The 21414-nt window shown below is 37.6% G+C and overlaps 4 protein-coding genes across 5 annotated transcripts; all 4 read left to right on the top strand.

Annotated features, from left to right (window-relative positions):
* Nucleotides 1-1670: 1670 nt before the first annotated feature.
* Nucleotides 1671-5404, top strand: LOC112171955. 2 transcript variants are annotated; one of them, XM_024309082.2, is made up of 6 exons: nucleotides 1671-1907; nucleotides 2771-2943; nucleotides 3745-3928; nucleotides 4670-4776; nucleotides 4873-4982; nucleotides 5136-5404. In XM_024309082.2, the coding sequence occupies exons 1-5, from the start codon at nucleotides 1836-1838 to the stop codon at nucleotides 4952-4954; spliced, it is 618 nt and encodes a 205-aa protein (XP_024164850.1). In that variant the 5' UTR covers nucleotides 1671-1835; the 3' UTR covers nucleotides 4955-4982; nucleotides 5136-5404. The 2 variants fall into 2 exon arrangements, with proteins under 2 accessions (XP_024164850.1, XP_024164849.1); XM_024309081.1 differs by having other exon boundaries at nucleotides 4873-5404.
* Nucleotides 5405-6155: 751 nt separating this feature from the next.
* LOC112171954 (rho-N domain-containing protein 1, chloroplastic) lies at nucleotides 6156-8357 on the top strand. The gene is made up of 2 exons (XM_024309079.2): nucleotides 6156-6309; nucleotides 6845-8357. Exons 1-2 carry the CDS (start codon nucleotides 6285-6287, stop codon nucleotides 8053-8055), a joined length of 1236 nt encoding a protein of 411 aa, XP_024164847.1. The 5' UTR covers nucleotides 6156-6284; the 3' UTR covers nucleotides 8056-8357.
* Nucleotides 8358-9201: 844 nt separating this feature from the next.
* Nucleotides 9202-10102, top strand: LOC112174597 (50S ribosomal protein L10, chloroplastic). Its single transcript, XM_024312396.2, has one exon. The coding sequence runs from the start codon at nucleotides 9249-9251 to the stop codon at nucleotides 9921-9923; it is 675 nt and encodes a 224-aa protein (XP_024168164.1). The 5' UTR covers nucleotides 9202-9248; the 3' UTR covers nucleotides 9924-10102.
* Nucleotides 10103-16124: 6022 nt separating this feature from the next.
* On the top strand, nucleotides 16125-21204 carry LOC112172160 (U-box domain-containing protein 3). The gene is made up of 5 exons (XM_024309383.2): nucleotides 16125-16512; nucleotides 17450-17730; nucleotides 18076-18192; nucleotides 18350-20233; nucleotides 20746-21204. The coding sequence occupies exons 1-5, from the start codon at nucleotides 16473-16475 to the stop codon at nucleotides 20806-20808; spliced, it is 2385 nt and encodes a 794-aa protein (XP_024165151.1). The 5' UTR covers nucleotides 16125-16472; the 3' UTR covers nucleotides 20809-21204.
* Nucleotides 21205-21414: the final 210 nt, after the last annotated feature.

Raw genomic sequence — 21414 nt, 5'->3', positions numbered from 1 at the left:
TGATGAATGAATCAACTTCCGTGTCCTTAATGAGTTTCTCTTTAATCTTCAAAGTGCCTTCTTCATGTTCCTTTTCACACACCTCAGGATGGTCATTCTTGATTTTCATCCTTTCAGACTTGATTTTAATTTTGTGTGACTCCCACCGAAATAAATATGTGTTGTCTTTGCAATAACCACCTTTGACGCTTTCATGCCATGGTATTCCAAAAAGCACATCAGTGTCGTCCATGTCGATCACATGACAAGTAATCTCTTCTTTATAAAATTTTCCCATAGAGACAGGAACTTTACAAACCTCTGTTACTTGTGCATATTCATCCTCTCCAAATAGAATCCAGTATGGATCACTTAGCTTCACTGTCAGTAATTGAAAATAATCCACAACTTTGTTTGCTACAAAGTTCTCTCGTAAACCACTATCAATTATTACAGAGCATACCTTGTCTTTGATAACACATGTAGTTCGGAAGTCATCGTAATCCGGCGTTGTGAATATCCAAAGTTCCATGTTTTCTCTCTCTCTCTCTCTCTCTCTCTCTCTCTCTCTCTCTCTTTTTGGATTGATGAGGTTGTCCTAGGGCGAATCCCTTGGCATATTCCTCTTCAACGAAACTTTCTTTGATAGATACTCTACGACCAGCGTCGTTGAGGTTGGTGGTAGTGAACTTCTCCCTTGGATCGTCGTCTGCTAAGAAGCAGGCGATACCCGCTTTGATACCAAATGATGCGGGAAGCGTGAACACGATAGTAAGGGGCTCCGTCAAGCGTCGAAAGCCATATGAGATGAGCTAGAATCCACTAGCAATTACAGGCACAGCCGTAAGAAAGATAGAGAAACTTCTCTAATATTTGAGTTTTTATTGATAACTTGAATGAAAATTACAATCGAATAGGTGCCTTATATAGGGCACATAGAATAAACATAATACAACTAGAAAACAAAAAGAACAATTTATTGTAGACTAAAACTAGGAAACCTAATTAAAACTGATTAAATAAAAATCGAAAATAAAATCCTAGATACTAAAGAATATTACGCTTGGAGTCCCAATCAAGATTTTGCTCGAGAATCCCGATATATCCAAAAGTGTAATTTATGATTAATTCCATCATTAAGAAGCCTATTTGAATACCAATATCCAATATTCAAATCATTTTTCTTAATGTGGAGACGCTTTTTTCTTTTCGAGATTCTTTGTTGAAATTGGCTAAAATCTCGTCCTACATCACCTAACCACAAAATTTAGGGTTAGAGTTTGCAATCAATTGATGAAGAAGAACTTAATATAATATGTTTGAAAAGCTAATATTGTGTTAAAGAACTTTGCAACATAACATAACTAAAGATGTTGTGGACAAGACTTCAGAACGAGAGATCTCGTGGCCATGATGGATGGTGTACAAAAGTACAAAACCATGCTAACGAGGTACCTTCCATTCGGAGTTTAATTGCAACTTAATTTGCAAGTCATTTGTCTGCTAAAATGCAATTACTTTTACAATTACGATTATTTACTGTTGTGAAAGTGAGGGAAATCCCTCACTAAACCTAGCATTTGTTATCCTCAATTGATTATTTTATTTTCTTTTTAAAAAAAATTGTAAAAAAATAAAATAAAATAAAATGCAGAGCATCAATTCCATTAAAACACCAATATCAACACATCAGACATCATCGTCTAAAATCGCGATTTGCGAAAGCCCACGAGAGCAAAATAACAACAAACACAAACTTTTTTAGGGGTTTAAGAAAAGGCGAATGCCCAAACTGAACCTCTGAGCACAACAAGGAACAAATTAACAGCAGCAGTCAGTCAATCTCTGTCTTTGCGATGGTTTCCCTATCCACCTGGTTCCGATACATAGCCCACAAGCTCGAATATTCTGCCACTATCAGCTGGAAGGTCTCTCACTCATTCTTACTCTTACCCATCTCTCAACTTGTCTTTATTGTTTTGATTAATCCGCTTCTGGGTTTTATTTATTAAGGTTAAAGCATCGAACTTGCATAATGGGGACTTTTTAATTTTGGTAAAGAAATGGTCTTTTGGGATTTATGAGACCGGTTTGCCTCTTCTGTTGTTGGAAGTATGAAACTTGATGGATTAAATCATTGAATTGTGTCATTGGGTACTGTTTTAATGGTGGTTTATTGTGTTAAGATGTTGTTGTGGATAAGGGTTTGGTACTCTGGTTGTGGCTTTTCTTAATAATTGATGGGTTTTCGCAGTGGCATTATTATCCTCGATATTGATTTCGTAATTGTTCTACAAGAGAACTTGTATTATATAATTTTTAGTGTTATATTGCTGAGTGGGTCGGAGAATGTGTTCTTGAAGATGCATTTCTCTCAAAATTGCCATTTTGGCATTTCTGGTTACTGTTTTGGGGCACAATCTCATAAGATAAGAAGCTGTGCAGTTAGTTTTGTAGCTGTGTTAGAACTGCGAACATTTAAAAGATGAGTTGTCTAGCTAGTTCAAAGTCCGGTTCTTGAAAGTTAAAAGCACAAGGGTAAAACTGGGTCCTCCTCAAGGCTTTTAAACGTGTACTCTTTAGAATCCATTCACAAGTTTTTATTACTAGAAGAATAAGTTGGATTGCCATATAGCTTTATATGGTCAAATGATAATCATTATCCTCTTGCTTCTGCTGTACCCTTTTCTTGCATTCGCTTATCATTAAGTTGGGGAAGGCTTTATGAATGGTTTTTGTTTGTCCTCTTGTTCGTTGAAGTTGTCATGACAACAATTTTTATGAATTACAGAACTATAAAAGAGGTCAAATCACAGACAGAGAACTTGGTGATGCTGTTTGGAAAAATTTGTTTCAGGGAAAGTTGACATACATGCATTGGAATAAAGGAGCAGAGATGGCCCCTAGTATAGGGGAACAAGGGGGAACTCTCCTTGTCAGGAAGTTACCAGCTGCAGACCCAAGGTAGTTACCATTTTAGATACATCTTTCCAGGTTAAATCTCCTTTCTGTGAGTTTTTGAGACTGTGAGTGTAAAATCATTCCTTCTGAAGTTACTCTATGGATCAGTTTGTGGAGCATTTTCATGTAATGATATAAGACATCTCATCGTGCATTTAAAAGAATGAAACTTTGATTGGTGATCCAAAATCATTTTGTTATGAGGCACTTTCAAATGGTCACGGGTTTAGTATGAGAACCTGGCATTCAGAAACCTGAAGATAACATCTCAAATTCTCAATTCTAAGTCACCTATGAAGATTAATTCAATCTATAGTGAGTTCTTCTTAAAGATGTACCTTAATTATCTCTCTTCTAGTTAGCTGCAGTTTAGGAAAATTCCTATTGACTTTAACTTTGGTTGGTTATAAACTTCTTTGTGAATCATTTGGGTTAGTAGTGACTGTTTCTGCAAATGTATATATGCATGTGGGAATATGTGGTCAGGGTTTGGTCACTCATATTGAGTCTATTTTTAATAGAAAACTATGTGCTTCTTTTCTCTAAAAGCATTTCTTCAACTTGTACTTATGAGTTTTGAAATGGTTTTAACGATAAGCTTTATGATGCTTAATCATGTTCTGCACTGGTTGTCATTCTTCCAAAGTGATCCATGAGCAGTGCTTCTTCTTTAATCATTGCATTTGATATAAACAGATGCTGCCATATCTGTGAGAAAAGAAAATTACATTTCTTCTTCTTTTCATTTACATGATTTGATGGTTCCCTAACAGTTCAAGTGACCGCTTCATATTTATCTGACAGGCGTGTTTTTGTTGGGGATGTAGTGGTCTTGAAGGACCCTGATAACCCAGATAATTATTTGGTGAGAAGATTGGCTGCCATAGAAGGGTATGAAATGTTGTCTACGGATGAGAAAGATGATCCTTTTGTCCTTGAAAAAGATGAATGCTGGGTTTTGGCTGATAATGAAACTTTGAAGGCAAAGGTACATGGAATTTTCGAAATCTTGATCATTATGTTCAGACTTATGTATCAAGTATATTTTCCACGTTACTGCATAATTCCTTTTTTTATCCACTTTTTTTTTTTTTATATTCTATAAGCAAGTACGTATAGCACACCAGCAGAGTGCATTAGCATCTTTATAGCAAACATAATGCTTGGTAGCATGTGGGTAGTTTTGATTGCTATGTTGCAGTTGTAACATCTATCAAATTATGAACAGAACTCTCACTAGCTATATAGCTAGAAATCAATGAGACTTTTTCATGGCCTATAGTAACAACAACAAAGCTGAGGAGGTTGTTTACTGAACCACTATAAACATCTTAGGATTCTTTGTGAATGGTACCAGTATACAAATGGTGAAAAAGATGTATTTATGCATTACTCAAAAGAAATGTATCAACCATTACTTGAATATGTTATTCTAATTGAAGATGGATGGAACACATGGAAACTGAGAGTCATATGATTGATGCATCAAATATTCATCCACCACAGTTACATAATCTCATGTTTTTATGACCCTGAAAAGATTGGAATTTGCTAAGGTGCATGAGATCATTTTAAGAATTTGAAAGTTAGCATTCAATGTTTAAATGCAATTTACATTGAGATATGCGCCCAATAATTAGGATCAACAATCGCGTTTGCCCCATGCCATCACTTCGTCATTTTACTATTTGGGGAAACATGGATAAATCATCAGTCTTATTTATTGCAGGAAGCCAATGATAGTCGAAAGTTTGGTCCTGTTTCCATGACGGACATAGTTGGTAGAGTCATATATTGCCTACGAACAGCTGTTGATCATGGCCCTGTTCAGAATAGGCAAGTTATTCAACCCGAGTCTGCTTAATTAATTGTGTTGTATTGTTGGAAAAGTTCTGGAATGATTTATATATGTTTCTTGTGCCCTTTGTCCAGTCATTTTAGCATGAGAAAGGATTCGCCTGTCCTGGAAGTTGAATTGGATGTCGATGAGATGGCAAAAAACCACAAATCCTAAAATGTGTCATAAACCACTGACGTATTTGGTTTGTACCTATTTCCCCCCAATTTCGTATTGGATCATTTTTCTTCTTTCTTTTCTTCCCCTTGTTTCAAGTACGGGAAAAAAATAAAGATGGAATTTCAAGCTGTTCTTCAGTAATGGGATGATTCATGGTTGTAAGTTTATGGTTGTTCAGGTGCGCACTGCGGTTAGTTCAGTATTGTGTCTTTTTTTCTTGTTGAAGAATATGAAGCGGCCTGAACGGAATTTTGAGTTTAGCAATGGTATTTTTATTCTCTTGCAGCACTGTATCTGATTACTGAAGAAAAGGAGGATAAATCCATATGTTTAATTGGAACCTTTCGGACTTTTATACTTGGGCTTGTTCTTAGAAATGCTGTTACCAAGTTGTTATGTCATATTCTTTAGATTGGAAACATTGGAGATGCCATAAGCTTTTGCAAACCGGCTCTGTTGCCTTGCCTTGGTTCATATGACAATATGATGGTTCCATCTCATAAAAACAGAATTAATAGATAACGTAACCATATGGCGCCTCATGGCAAGGGGATACCATTTTATGAAATAAAATTGCTATTTTTGGTAAACTCTTGTTTATTTATCTATGCTACTATTAAGAGAAGAAGAGGTTTTGTTAGTCAAAATTAAAAATTTTGACATAAATAACCTTAAAAGATTAAAAAACTTTAAAACTGATTATATTACAAGGGTGAATGTGACGATTGCATAACTATTTTAATCTATTTATTTTCATTTTTATCTTCTCAAAGAAAAAAAAATAAAAGTTACACATGCAGAGCATGTATACAGGAAGACTAGTTTATTTTACGTAAACTCCCGTTTAGTTTCCCTTCAAAATTTGGGAACGTCAGTTCATCACTTTATCTACAGAGTGAATTTACGAGCCAGTATTTTTAACTTTGACGTTTTATTTTGAATTTGATATCTAACAAAATCAAAAGATGGAGTGTAGTACCATTTGTTTTTCTAATGTCGCTCTCCCGTTCTTAGATGAGAGGCTGTGTGTTTGACTAATTACTGTAATTCTGAATGTGTAAAAAAAATAAAAAAAAGGGAATCACATGAGTAATGCCGTAGTGGACTACAATACTTGGGCCGGGTAATCGGGTCATAAAACCCGGTAACGTATCCAAGACTAAACCGCCTCAAGTGTTAATACCCAACAAGTCCCTTATCAATGGCCTATATATAAACTCATGACCTGCAACGCTACTGAGAGCGAGAAAATTGACATTTGAAACGCCAGAAAATGCAAAACCGCCACCACTGAACTCACTTCTTCACCTCCGTCTCTCACCCAGCAATGTCACAGAGCGTTCATCTCATCTGTAAGTTCCTCCTACCCAAACCAAGTTTGCTCCTTTTCCATGATACAAACTTGGAGGATTGAACTCGCTTATTTGCTTTTTTTGGTTGTCGAGTTACCAAACTGGCCGTTAGGTTTCAGTCTTTGATTATTTTGTGGTTCTGGGTTTCGATTATTTTGGAATTTTTTTCATTCTATTTTACCTTCAACTATCTCCCATTTCTCTGAAAATTTGAGGCTGTTTCCATTTATCTATATCGAACAAGTTGTTTCTACGATATTGTATTGGTTATTGAAATTGTTTATGGGTAATTACTGGCTGTATATGGGAATGAACTTAGCTATAAGCGTTTTAGGTTTTCGTTTCCTTTGCTGGGGTTTTCGTTTGTTAAGACATAAATTAGGTACTCTTTAGTAATATGTTATTGTGTTTCCTGTTGTTATTAGTGTTTCAAAGTAGATGCGGTGGATAGTGGTTTTGTATATCACTTATAGCTCTTACTTTCATGATTTTGTTATTTGCGTCCTGATTTTGGATGCTGTTGGTTGTCTTCCAGGTTCTGGACCATCAGATAGCAAATGTCTACCTTGTTCTGGGATTTCGGGGAGAGTAGCCCCTGTATATCCTTGCTCTTCTCGTTTCAACCATAGATTCAAGTCGCAGGTGAGGGTTGGATCACTAAGAGGTGCTTATACTGGGGTGTCTTTTACGTGCAGAGCAGGTTCTAGTGGTCGTAATAGAAATCCAGACTTCCCAAGGCAAAACAGGCAAGGTTACTCTCGGGGGAGGAACAGGAGAAATGAAGAGAGAGACAGCTTTGAAAACCTTGAAGAATCTGATTTGCTTTCTGCTAAAAATGGTCCATTGCTCTCCCTCCCTAGTAACACAAAGTTTGGGGCTACTGCAGCCCCTGGTCCCAGAGAAAAAGAGATTGTTGAGCTGTTCAGGAAAGTCCAGGCTCAGCTTCGGGAGAGAACTGCTGTTAAAGAAGAAAAGAAGGTTGAACCCGTGCAAGGGCAAGGTAAAGATAATGGAACTGTGGATTCTCTTCTTAAACTACTAAGGAAACATTCGGCTGAACAGGCAAAGAGAAACAGTAATGGGGTTGGAAACAAAGACTTTATGTTGGACCAACCAGAAAAGACTGGCCGATATAGTGAAAGAAAAAACACGGCTTCTTTGGATTCAATTAACAGTGTGAAGGATTATGCTGAAGAGCCGACTGCCTCTTTGAGCAGGCCCGCATCAAATTTTCGACGCAAGTCGCCTATCAATCGATTGACATATCAACCTATTTATTCAGAGGATGATGAGATAGTCAATTCGGTGCAGCATGTGAATTCAACTGACAAAAGAAAAAAGAATTATGCTGAAAGAGTTTCTGAACCAGAACCTGAGCCAGAGCCAGAGCTTGAGATTGATGTGGAGTCGGTACTTGAGCCTGAGCCTGTTCATCATACTGAGTTTGGATTTGAACCTGAAGCCGAGCCTGTTCATGATACTGAGTTTGGATTTGAACCTGAGCCTGAGCCTGAGCCTGAGCAAGAGATTGTTCAGTTGTTAGAGGATGAGACTTCAGGTACTGAAGTAAATGTGGATGATGATGATGTGGACGAAGACAAAGAGCAACTTATTGAACAGACGGATTTGAGTGCATGTAAGCTGCCAGAATTGAGGGCACTTGCCAAGTCTCGAGGCGTGAAAGGGTTCTCAAAGATGAAGAAGGCCGAGCTTCTGGAGTTGCTAACTGGTGGGAGCTTAGATTGATTCATGAATGCATGAGATACCAGTTTGACATTTTAATACATGTTGCAAAATTTTTGTTTTGGTGTTTACAATTATTATGTTAGTCTTTCACAGAAAAGCTTGTTCCGCGGGGGTCTTTTTGGATCAACAGCTGGTCTGACCCCAGTGTGAATTGGCCTGTTTTTTGTTCAGTTCATTCATCTTAGGGAAGCTGTGTCAGATTTAATTTGCTTGTAGACTAGTGACTAGTGAGTGAGTGCTCTATGTAAAACTGGTGAGCTAGTTGGAATATCAAATTCGCATTTGTAGTTTCTTACTGAAAATATAACTTGTTGGTCTCTTTAGATCACATTTTTCTTGTTCATTTCTCATTAGGCTTCCACCAGGTATCCCTCAAACTGTGCCACTTGAGAGAATGTATGCTAAACCCCCATATTGCAAAGTGACTAATGATTCACGATTATCCCATGTCTCTGTTCAGCAATCATCTCTGCAAACCAAAATTAAGAACTTGTCAATTACTGAATTGTAATCAAGAAAATAGATCAACACAAACTTTTATCAATTTATCACCGTAATATCATTGTATCTTTTTTTTGTTTCTTTTTTTTATGCACGTTCTTTGATTTAAACTAAAATATTTGTTAGAAATAAGGTTTAGTTTGTTATAGTCAATGCGGCTAAAACTAACCAAAACTGAACCGACACCAAATGTGAATTAAATTAATTATCATAATTTTAAGCGGATTATAATTTTGAAAATAGAAAACCGATGGAACTAGTTTTGCTAGTAACCGAATTCGTTGGCGACAAATAAATTATTCAGTTGTGTCTCGGATTGTCGCATGTCCATGATCTGGGACAACCTAATTGATTCATCTGGCTGTCTCTCATAGTAATTAGCCTATTTTCTTTTCTCCTTCTGTTTTTGCCCCAAGTACGCACGCGTCAGAGCTGTAGTGGTCGGAACTATAGTAATTTCTGTAGTCTCAAACCACATAATAATTAATTACTACAACTACGAAGGTGATCAAAATTTCCTTATAACTAGTGTTGAATTTTTAATTATCACCACCCCAAGGGGTTTCCCTGCAATTTCCCAAAACTCTTCCACACGATTTTCCCACCCTACCCCTACTCAAAATCGATAAGATAAGGCAACTCCCACTCACTCCCTTTCTTCTTCTTCTTCTTCTTCTTCTTCGTCTTCAACAATGGAAGCCACTCTGTTCAACTCGACGCCCCCATCCCCGGCCTTATCCCTAACCCTACCCGCCAACCCATTCCTCTCCCTCCCGTCCCCTCCCCACCGCCGCCGCCTCCGCCTCCCCACCATCCGCTCCGCCATCTCTCGCACCAAGAAAGAAGAGACCGTCGAAACCATCAAGACCAATCTCGACAACTGCTACCTCCTGGCCGGTATCAGCTACAAAGGCCTCACCGTCAAGCAATTCCAGGACCTCCGCAAAGCCCTACCGGACTCCACCAAGCTCATCGTCGCCAAGAACACTCTCGTCTACAAAGCCATCGAGGGAACCCCCTGGGAGGCTCTCAAGCCTTGCATGACCGGAATGAACGCCTGGCTGTTCGTCCACAGCGAGGAGATCCCGCCGGCCATTAAGCCCTACCGGGATTTCCAGAAGGAACGGAAGCTCGAGAACAACGACTTCACCGGAGCCGTGTTCGAGGGCAAGTTCTACGCCCCCGGAGACTTCAAGGCGCTGGAGACAATGCCGACGAGGCTGGAGATTTATGCCAAGTTGCTTGGCTCCCTCAAGGGGCCGGCGTCCAACCTCGTCGGGACGATTCAGGCGCCGGCGAGGGAGCTGGTCATGACTTTGCAGGCCTATGTGCAGAAATTGGAGGAGAGCGGCGGCGCCGGGCAATAGTCGAGCCTTGTAAGTGTATCTTGAACTTGAAGAACCAATTTTTTTCTTCGAGTTTTTTTTGTGTTGTTGTAGAATGGTTGGATATTTATATTTGTGTTTGACATTCGAGGAATGAAGAGCTGTAGATTTTGTAAAATTGGAATCTTAGCAAGCAATGATGTTCGTTTTTTTTATGGCTACTTGTGCTTAATGGTTCCAGATTTTTGTGTGGTTTTTATACTTGGCAGCATTATGTATGCTTGTATGCAGAAGACTCATTCTTGCGCTTTGTATAACTTGAACAATCCTCATACTTGATATAATGAACACATAAATCCATACTTGAGTTCTTAACATATGAGCTAAAGCCTGCTACTTGTGACACATTGAGGATACAAGCTGTAATTTGCGTATTTTGCTTTAATAGAAACCGTCATGGTTCATATTAGTGAAAAGACAACTAAATTTGTATAGCATAGTGGAACAAACACAAGGCCTTGCCATGAGGGTGAAAACTTCATAATTATTTCTTTTAAGTTCACTGATGATGATGATCAGTGGGGATACAAAGAGTGTAGACAGCAGTAGTTTATTTCAGTATTTTTGGGCTTGACTATTGGTAATGCTAATCCATTAGTGCCACTTTTGCTTCAAAGCCCCAACGTAAGGTGTAAAGCTATGTACTTGGTCCATATCTTTCCTGAAGTAGATTTCTGTATATGTCACTGCTTCCCCCTGATTTGCTTATCTACATGAGATTGGATATGAGATGAATATATATGGGCATGGCATTAAACATACCTAGGCTTTATCACTTCCTTAAACAAGAGAAGGGGAAGATGGGCCAAAAAAGAATTTGGAGGAACATTAGCACATTGTAGTGATTCACTTTTCAAATTGATTTTGAGGAAAAGAGTTGCACCACATGTGTGAGGGTGAAGTTCCATTCCCATAATCCTTCTGATTACTGATAATTGCTCTACCACAATGCCCCTAGAGGTTTTCTCTGGAAACAGTAACCAAGAAAACAAGACAATGCCTTCTCCATGCAGTCTGTGAAAGACCGAAACACTGCACCTTTCTATAACCTGTCGTCTGTGATAGTTCTGTGATAATGAGCAAAGATAACCATGCTTCAAATAGTTTCTATTTTCTTGGGCTCATCCACACTGTTTCCTTTTAGCTAGAAATTTATGAGATATCTTGAAATCATAGTTGATGAGCGAAGTCTTGGTTCAGTGAACCAACAATGTCCTGAAGCTGAGTGACTCGTCAATACTAGCAAAGTGGATTGAATTAAAAGTTCTCTGCAGATAGATAATAAACTGGTTACACTGTTACTTCTCAACCTCTTGACATTATTCTTTACTCATTTTAAATATAATCTTGATGGGTTGGGAATATCCTAGTTTGATGGTCTTGTAAATGGAATACGTTTAGTCTTATTTAAGTGTAAAACCCAGTAGACTGCATTGGTCCCTTTCAGCTCAACCAATTATCATACCATTGCTGGCTTAGTACACTCCCACAATTGCTTATTTCATTTAATAATTTATATTCCTATATTGAGTTCCGTTTTCCTGTCAAATTCATCATGGGGTGAATTTTGTTAATTTTGGTTGACAACAAACGTGCTTAGCTGCATGATTTCATGATTTTGTCATTGTGTTTGCTTCTGTGGAGAAAGTTTGATCTTGGTTGCAGTTTTGCCACCGTGGTTGATAGAGAAGGCAAAAACCTCTGTATGTGTAATCAAAATCCTGGTATAAGCTTTTTCATCTGGGAATGAGGTTGAACAGATTTTTTTTTTTTTTTCCTGGTCCAAAAAAAAAGAAAATGAGCCTCTGGATTTATGCATCTACGGAAGATTCAGTGGTTATGCACTTGCATGCAAAGTAATTCCTCAGGTTAAGAGTGCATATGGATTTTGGTTTTATTTCATTGCGAATCAATTTTACTTGAGTTTTCCATGTCATGTAGGACTCGTGTATCTATTTCATATTTTTTTGGAAAACATGTGCGTACGTGCCTCCTCTTCACTCTATCAGGTTATGCCACCCCAGCCCCTCCATAATTGCCCAACTCTGTAGAAGCTGCTGTTAGTACCGGTTACGGATTCAGAGTCTACAAGCACTGGATGGATGCATGAACCAGGAAAGATCTCTACAGAATAAACCTGTGCGATTCTATGCCAAGGAAAGATCTCTACAGAATAAACCTGTGCGATTCTGTGCCAGTTTTCATTTCAGCTCGACATTCTCAAAACACAAGATAATGTCTTGATTGTCCCCATGAACAGTAGCATTATTGAAACTGTTTCATTAGCTCCTCCTGCTCCACTTATTGCAAGAAGTTTTTGGTCAAAGGGGCCAATCATTCATCCGCAAATTTGGTTTCGGTGTGGTAGAAATGGAGCTTCTGTACAAAATAGGAAGTCAAATGTTCTTGCAACTACAAACAGAGAGTATGTCACCATTTAATTTATTGATCAGCAGCAATTTTGTTGCCTTCAATATGTTTTTTTTTGTTTGAAAAAGGGCCGATGGGCTGCCTGTCAAGCCTTCATTAACGAAACTGTAGAATAGAGAGGGAACATAATTCAGTCACTACAGGTTCTCTAAAACTGTAGCAATTTTGTTGCCTTCAATATGTTTTAAATTGAGTGGTTTGTTAACTCCTCTTGGACCAAAAGCAGATGAACTTGGACATTGTGCCCTTTATGCTCTTCACGTGCGCTGTTTGTTAGCTCATACTCACACTTATTTTTCTTTCACTCGCTTTGGATGGTGACATGACTATGAAACTTATCCTGTATCGAATAATTCAGTCACTACAGGTTCTCTAATGAAAAGAACATTTCGATTTTTCGGATGTGCAGTTCCTCATGTTATAGAACCTAGAATTGACATTTGAAGACGGTGACGGATATCAGACACGGAAGGAAAATGAAGCAATCCCACATTGTTTAATGGTGTATTGTTATTTTGTTACTATTAATAAACTTGGATTAGGCCTACAAATAGAATGAGAAGGAGCAATTCCACATCAACGACCCTACGTTCCATTTATGTGAAACCAAATGCACATGGCTTGGCTTTGCTCAAGTCTGTCACAAAAGACAGATTTCCTTCAACTTGTTTACTCTATGCTCTTAATCTCACCTCAACGTTTTGCCCAATGCGCATATGACATTTGCTACGTAAGTATGTAGAGTACCCACGTGCACACGCGGATGGCTGTCTGCCGTTGATGTATGTGGGTCTCATTGTAGTGCTCAGTTGCGGGTTTACAAGGAGGTAATTGAAGGCAATCGCCCCATACTGAACACAGCCTTTTTATATGGATATCTTTGAAGAAAAATGGTAAGATGCTTGCTGAAATGCCTCTTGGATGCGAATGTAGAAGACGCGAGTCCTTTTTAGCTTTTTAGCTACAATGAGGCGATGAGCTTTGAAGATTCCTAGACAAGCTCACAATGAAAGACGAGGAGGACTAAACAGTCATTGGCTTTCTTTTCTGTAAAGTTTGTTCATCCCGATTACCAATATGGACGTATGGGAACCAAATCTTTAATTATCATGTCCTCTGAAAGTAGCAACATGCCAACTGAGCGTGTACGGCAAGTGTAGTTTTGAATTTAGAAATCAATCTGATTATGAAAAGGGTTTTGCTTACTGTTTACTTAAAAGACAAGGAATCACACATTCAGCTTAAAGTAATTACCTTGTGATTCGGATTTGGGAAAGCTTAAGCAATGTTATGTCGAAATTCATATCGAAATTATGCACAGCAGTTCAATGTAGCAGAAAGGTTTCTGCACTAGAATTATGCAGAAAGGTTTCTGCACTAGAATTATGCAGAAAGGAAAATTGTATTGATATTTCCCTAACTAAGAACACTTATTTTCAAATACTGATGAAGACGAAAAAGAGTAGTATTCCTCATTCCTGACCTTGGTAGATAAAGCTTTTAAAGCTTGTCCTGACAGAGACTCACTGTCTTACTGTCAAATCTTGCTTTGAATTTAAAGGCGACCAAAGTGTTTGTACAATAATGCAATCTGAGCAGACTCTCATGCATGCATAGAGAATCTGGGATTCACTTAAGCTTTAAATTTACCAACTCAAATAGTAGAAATTGGACTGTTAGAAAGTAAATGGTTGGTTTACCACTGTGGACATGGATTGGTGCAAAAATCTCATACGTTCCGATGCCTTGATGCATTAAGAAACGTCATGTTGGAAGAGGGTGTTCTATAATAATCCAGATTATTGAAATTAGGAAGTCGAAATAAGTTGGATGAGTTCATTGTATAGAACACACCGCAAATAGTGATTAATATATAATGGTTTCAAATTAATACTTTGGAGCACTATAATATAGTATTTTCGTATATAAAACTTCTTAGGGAATCAGTGAAAGCTTTTACAGTTTAACAGTTTTACATTCCTATGAAACAGCATAGTGATTTTAATTATACAAGGAAGATCTCTACCCTTTATGAAGCAAGCCAAGCAGGCCAGTACATCACTATTCTCTAGCAGAGTTGCTGCAATGAAAATGCCCCCACAAAACTTGTTGCTTTTCATTTTTTGACATGAATTTGATACAAAATCTCATGCTTTAATTAGCAAAACTAGGACCAGCTGCAAAGAGTTGGGACACAAAACTATAATGGTGAAAAATTCAAGGGTTAATTAGTTCCCAGTTTTCGATAGATCCATTAACCCTTTTCTTTATTGGTTGTCGAATAGCATATACCCTTGTATCACATCAATGGTTTTGTCAATTTGTCTTAAACACTAACGGTTATCATTAAAGAGGAAAGAAAAAAACAAAATGCTTAGGTTTAGTTTGGTTGGGTAGGTATGAGGTTGTTTTCTAGCTAGGAGTAGGAGAAGAGTGAAGTAGCATTGCAGCAAGATATAAAAGGCTGAAATTCTATCTTTTGCTTTATGGTGAGCCTTAAAGAGGATATTATTCTATAAAGCATTAACCTTTTAGTAAATAGCTAGAATCTTAATCATTTCATCAGTGTGGAGTTGGTAGCATGTAGATTAAGTTATCACTTGTTTAGAACTCTATATGACTCATATCTGCGGAAAAGCTTTTATGGATTTTTGTGAGTGATGATAATGGCAGTTGCCAAGTTCATTGAGCATAATGCCTAGCGTGCATTTGTTTATATCTTGAATAATCTGAGGTCCTCCAGCTCTCATGAGTATGTATTTTTCTGATCATCCTTTTTTAGCATTAAGTGTACATCAAATTAAGTGTACTTCATAATTTTTTGGGTTAAATGACAAGACACATATTGAACTTTTATAATTATCAATTCACACACCAATAATTGATGAATTTAACTATCTAAATTGACATAAATTGTCAAATTATGCCCCTAACTCTATGAATTCTAACATTTTTCATCCAAATGCCAGTCACAGATCACTCTTGTGAATCAAGATGGTTATTTTGGGTCTTTGAATACATATGAGAATATATGATTTGTAACATCTCTCACGTACACAAGACATTGCATGTTGTCATGTCAGATCTCATGTGCACAAGATACTGCAAACTATAACGCTAAATTTTAAGTGGAGAATGATGTCAAAAACGTGTGAAAAGTTTCTATAATTGACTTAAAATGATGGCATTGAAACTTTATATGGATGACACATTAACAATTGAGGTGTAAAAGAAAAAGCACGTCAAATTAGTTGGAAATATCTACAAATTACACATTTAATTTAAATTTGTAACTACTTCATTAATTAGTTGAGCTATACAAGATTGACAAGCAACCCTTTTGGAAGGACTATAAACCTAGTCACCCTGATACATAATTAACTTTCTAATTACATGAGGTGATGTTATCTCACATTTTCAACCTTCATTTGTAAAGTTAAATAATAGGGGGAAAGATTAAACTTTGATGACTGATCAACCTTCATATTGCAAAGGCTATGTCTTCATCAAATTTCATTTTCTTTGTTTCAAGTGTTTAAGAATATAATGTAAAATAAAATTATCCATTTCTTTTTCAGAATAATGATTTTTTCTTTTATCTTTTCTTTGTTGAAAGAGCATGGTAAATTTGTGAAGATATGAGGGGTACATTAGTAATTAGAGACAGTTAGACAAACAATCATGGTACTCCTCTGTAGGACCTTTTTCTGGATATCATTGTTCCATTGCACACTTGAATCCTTTTAATTAAGAAAACTAGAAAAGGCTTGACTTCTCTTACAATTTCTCCCTAATGATGATTAAATCCTAAACCCTCCTTACCATCTCTCTCTCTGTCTCACTAATCTCTTGAATAAAATTTCCCCTCACCCCAACAAATCTGCAACCAAATAGGGTCCCACCATTTTAGTTCTTACTTTTCTCATTCCATCCAATTTTTATTTATTCTAGAACACTCACTCTCTCTCTCTCTCATGCAGCTTTGTTATGAAAGCAGTGCATGAGGGTTAGATTGATTCTTCAAGATTGATCCTTATTGTGTCACACCCATTGAGGGTTTCATGGTAAAGTTTTGAGCTTTGGGTTGATTAAGATCTGTTTATGGCTCAAGCCACTTGCTTTAAGCACAGGAGTAGAGGAGGTAAGGTTTTGATTCAAAGATGAAGTTTTTATTTCTGCAATGTTAATGTGCGTAGTTATTTTGCCGTATGCAAATGGGTTTGAGATTAATTGGGTTGGAGGTGCTTTGTTTAGCTTGAATTTGAGCTCTTCTGGCATTTGTGCAAATTTTCTGGGTTTCAATTGCGAGTGTGGTAATCTATAAAATGTTTGATCAGTTCATTTTTTGGGACAATAATTGTGGGTTTATGTTTTATTTTATTTTGATATATGGAGAGAGATTTAAAGGGCTTTAGTGTAGTGAATTTACATCCCTATGGCATTGCTCGAGACATGAGGAAATGGAGGAAAATTTTCTTTTCAATTTCATTTTGTTTGATTTCTTAAGAGAAAAAGAAACACAAATTTACTATTAGACTAAGTTGAGCTGAGTTTCTTGTATATTCTGGTCTCAAATTGTGTATTTCCCCCCGTTTTCATGTGCTTTTGGTGATGAATCAACAGGGAAGTTAATTCACTTTATTAAATTTGAAACGTTTTTGGCAGGAAAGATCTATTTTTTGAAACACAAACAGACGACCATTGGGTCTGAAGTTTCTTCTCTTTGACAAATTGTGTATTTCATTGTTTAATTAGACTCCGTTTTCAGGACCATAAGTGAGTAATACAACATGATAGTTGAGTCAGAGTCCCTCTGAACAAGTCTTTTTAACTTGTCATGTAAAAGTAAGATATTCACTTGGAATTTAGCTGACAAGTAAGATATTCACTTGGAATTTAGCTGTTATATCATTATGTTTCTGCGGGAGCTTCCGAACCAGAAAACTGATGTCAATCTGGTGATGCAAAAGGCAATCTTATATTTGCAAAATAAAACTTTTTCGAGCAGAACATCAAATATTTTGGTGAAGTTCACATAGTATTATGTTTGTGATGTGATTTTTTTTTTCCTCAAACAGGTGAGATGGACACAGCATCCATAAAATGTCTAATCAATAGCATATCTCGATTGGTTCTTCTAGTTTCATGCCAAACAGTAAAGTCTGTGCCTATTCAGAAGGTTTACAGAACCATAGCTGATGTATTGAAGCTTTTGAAGCCGTTGCTTGATGAAGTAGTTGATTACAATATACCTTCAGATGACATTCTATTTCAAGAGTGTGAAGAATTGGATATGGCTGTCAATGAAGCTAGGGAATTCATGGAAAACTGGTCTCCAAAGTCGAGCAAACTATTAAGTGTAAGTGTAACTGCATAAGTGTGTCTTTCTAGTCATGCTTGAGGATTTTCATTGAATGGCTTGGGTTTCTCTTGTGCACTGTTTCATAGCCAAAAAAAAAAAAAAAAAAAAGCAAGTTAAAAGCGTACAGCTTTAGGATTCTTATGACATTATGAACTGTCTTTCCCTATGCTATGCATCCCTGGAAATTATTTATAACATTACAAATACAGACTTTGAATTAAAGTTCCTTGTTTTGGTGTGTTTCTCTGTGTGTGTGTCTGTGTGTTCGAATGTGCGTGAGTGAGAGTGTATAAGGGTTCTTTTACATGTTTTAACTTCAATCTGTTTACAATTTATCCTCAGGCTTTGCGGAGTGAGCCATTGTTGATAAAGATACAAAATTCATCACTCAAGATTTGCTGTATATTAAGTAGATTATTACAGTCATCTTCATCTGCTTCAGGTTTAATGGGTCTACAGGTATTTGCTAACTTCAATATGTCTTCTGCGTATACCATTTTCACAAAAAGTAAAGAGGTTGGTTGTATCCAAATATATATTCCCCATTATCTCACCCTAGTTCTTATCGTCTGTTATTTAGTCTACTTACAAGCCTAATATCTGGAAAATGTTTCAGCAATGTATGCAGGAAATTGAACGTTTGAAGCCTGAAAGAGTAACAGAATACTTAGAAGAGGCTCTGAAAAGTCAAACAAAAGATTTCATGCCTTCCATCAAATATCTTATGAAAATTACTGAATTGCTTAGCTTGACTTCCAGCCAAGAACTGTTGAAAGAAAGTATTGCTGTAGAGAAGGAAAGAATTACTGTGGAAGTTCGTGATGTTAGAGGGGAACTAGATCAAATCAACCAAATTGTGATTCTTGTCTCTCATATTCGCGAATTCATGGTTAAAAGTGACCGCATTACCACATCTGGCATCCCGGTCCCTCCATACTTCCGCTGCCCTTTGTCTTCAGAACTCATTTTGGATCCGGTGATTGTAGCTTCGGGTCAAACATATGAGAGAACTGCCATACAAAAATGGCTTGATCATGGGTTGATTATCTGCCCAATGACCCGTCAGAGGCTGACACATACGAACCTCATTCCCAATTACTCATTCAAAGTTATGGTAGAAAGTTGGTGTCAAGAAAATAATATTAAACTTGCGACGAACTCTGACTGCACTAATGCTATCACTGTCCCATCTCCATTAGGTCACATCTCTCCTGAAGGTTTAATTCACACAGATACCCAGTACTCCATCCACAGTAGCAATTCGACATCAAGATCCTCTGCCGAAGTTGAGAAGCAAAGAAAAGATGTATCTCCCAGATTGAGTGGAGAAAAGTCCAATGGATGCCCTAGCGGTGAGAAAGACCAGTCATCACCAAAACAGTCATATATTCATAGCAGGAGTGAATCAGCCTCAAGTACTGTTTCCAGTGTTGATTATATGCCTCCAGCATCTATTAAGGTGTCAGGGATATCCAATAAGCATGAAAAGGATAATGAGTTTTCTGGAGAAATTACATCTGAGCATCCTGTTGCTTATGTTCCAAATAAAGAATCAGGAATTTCCCCTGGGCTATCAGGAAAGAAGTCTCACCTTTCCAAAGCAAATGTAGAACTGGCATCATGGCATGACAGCCCTAATTACCCAAACAAACAGCTGCTTCCATTTTCTAGCTCAGAATCTGATGGGTCGACGACAGCATCCCATGTCATGAAATTAGTTGAAGACCTCAAGAGCCAATTGGACGAAGTGCAAACTAGGGCTGCGGAAGAATTGCGGCTTCTTGCAAAGCACAATATGGATAATCGCATTATTATAGGCCAATGTGGTGCTATCACACCCTTGCTTTCGCTGCTATATTCAGAGATGAAGTTAACGCAAGAGCATGCTGTGACAGCTCTTTTGAATTTATCAATTAATGAAGACAATAAGGCCATGATTGCAGAAGCAGGAGCAATTGAACCGCTCATCCATGTTCTGAAAACTGGGAATGATGGTGCCAAAGAAAATTCAGCTGCAGCTTTATTCAGCCTCTCTGTCTTGGAAGAATACAAGGCAAAAATTGGCCGTTCTGGTGCAGTGAAGGCCTTGGTTGATCTTCTAGGCTCCGGGACTCTTAGAGGGAAGAAAGATGCTGCTACTGCACTGTTTAATCTCTCAATTTTTCATGAAAATAAGGCTCGCCTAGTTCAAGCTGGGGCAGTGAAGTATCTTATTGAGTTGATGGACCCTGACACAGGGATGGCTGACAAGGCTGTTGCTCTTCTGGCAAATTTGTCCACCATTGCAGAGGGGCGCTTAGCAATTGCACGGGGAGGAGGAATTCCATTACTAGTTGAGGTCGTGGAATCAGGCTCTCAGAGGGGAAAGGAAAACTCTGCCTCCATTCTGTTGCAACTGTGCCTTCATAGTCCAAAGTTTTGTACTATGGTTCTTCAGGAAGGAGCTGTCCCTCCCCTGGTCGCTTTATCTCAGTCTGGCAGTCCAAGAGCAAAGGAAAAGGTATGCAGCTCAATTATTTTTCTTGCATCTTTATTTAGCTTTCTGTTCTTCTGCTTATACTCAGTATGTCAAATATGGTGATGGCTTGTTAGGGCCCATGCAACTTTTTAAAATTAAAAAGATAAAAAAGAAACAAAATGATTATTAATAAAACAGTGGTTTTTTTTTTTCCCATCGTTTCATCAACTGTTATGTAGCAATCCAGAAAGAAGCTTTACACCTTTTGCCCTGGTGATAGACACAATAACTTTGCATTAACAGGAGATGAATCCATAGGTTTGCAAGAAACCTCAGACATGCAGAACAGATGTGATATTGTCATGTATGGTTATTGTTTTGGTCAAAAGTCATCTATGGTTTTCTTGGGTTCTAGGAAATTTGGGACCATGCCGTGGCCGCTTTTAATGTTTATCCCTGTTGAGTCAACACTAAATCTGAAGTTATGCCAAGGTCTAAGAATTATCTGGAGTTGTGGAACAAAGAAGATAATATGTTTTACATGAATTATGCAGGCACAGCAGCTTCTCAGTCACTTCCGGAATCAGAGAGAAGGGGCTATGGGGAAGGGAAAATAGAGACATTTTGTTGATATGTTGCTGAATTTTTTTTTCTCTCAATATTGCGCCTCCATAATATTTGCTTCTCCGTCAAGAAATTCTATAGATCTATTCTTTTTCCACATATTCTTTACTTGTGCTTTTGGTTATAGAAAAGTCTAAATCTTTTTTTTTTTTTTTTACGAGTGTTATGTCACGTGAAGGACTGATACATAAGAGCCTAGGATGTCTAAACTTTTCTTTGTGTGTTTTCTTCTGTATTTTGCTTTCTCCTGTGCTTAAGCTAGGTAGGCTACTTATTCCCTGAGAACATAGCTTCGTTTAGTGGCTGCAGTGACTGATTTGGTTCTCTTACGTCGCTGTACATATATTCTGTATATATAATATAGAATTGAGTAATTTGCAGTATGATCAGAGACTTGTGTATTATCATATAATATGCACATGTATTCTTGTTGGGAGAGGATCCTCTCCTGAGCTTATAATCTGCCCAACCTGCCTGAGCTTTCAATGGAAAAGCGACACGTGTATAAAATAACATCCAACGGCTTATAATGATTTTCGTAGGTACCTACTTATTTATCTTTTTTTTTTCAATCACTGGTGAGGCAAAAAAAAAAAAAG

This window comes from Rosa chinensis, chromosome 6 (assembly GCF_002994745.2).
Source record: "Rosa chinensis cultivar Old Blush chromosome 6, RchiOBHm-V2, whole genome shotgun sequence".
In the NCBI taxonomy this organism is placed as follows: domain Eukaryota; kingdom Viridiplantae; phylum Streptophyta; class Magnoliopsida; order Rosales; family Rosaceae; genus Rosa; species Rosa chinensis.
This window is presented reverse-complemented; position numbering and strand designations above follow the sequence as displayed.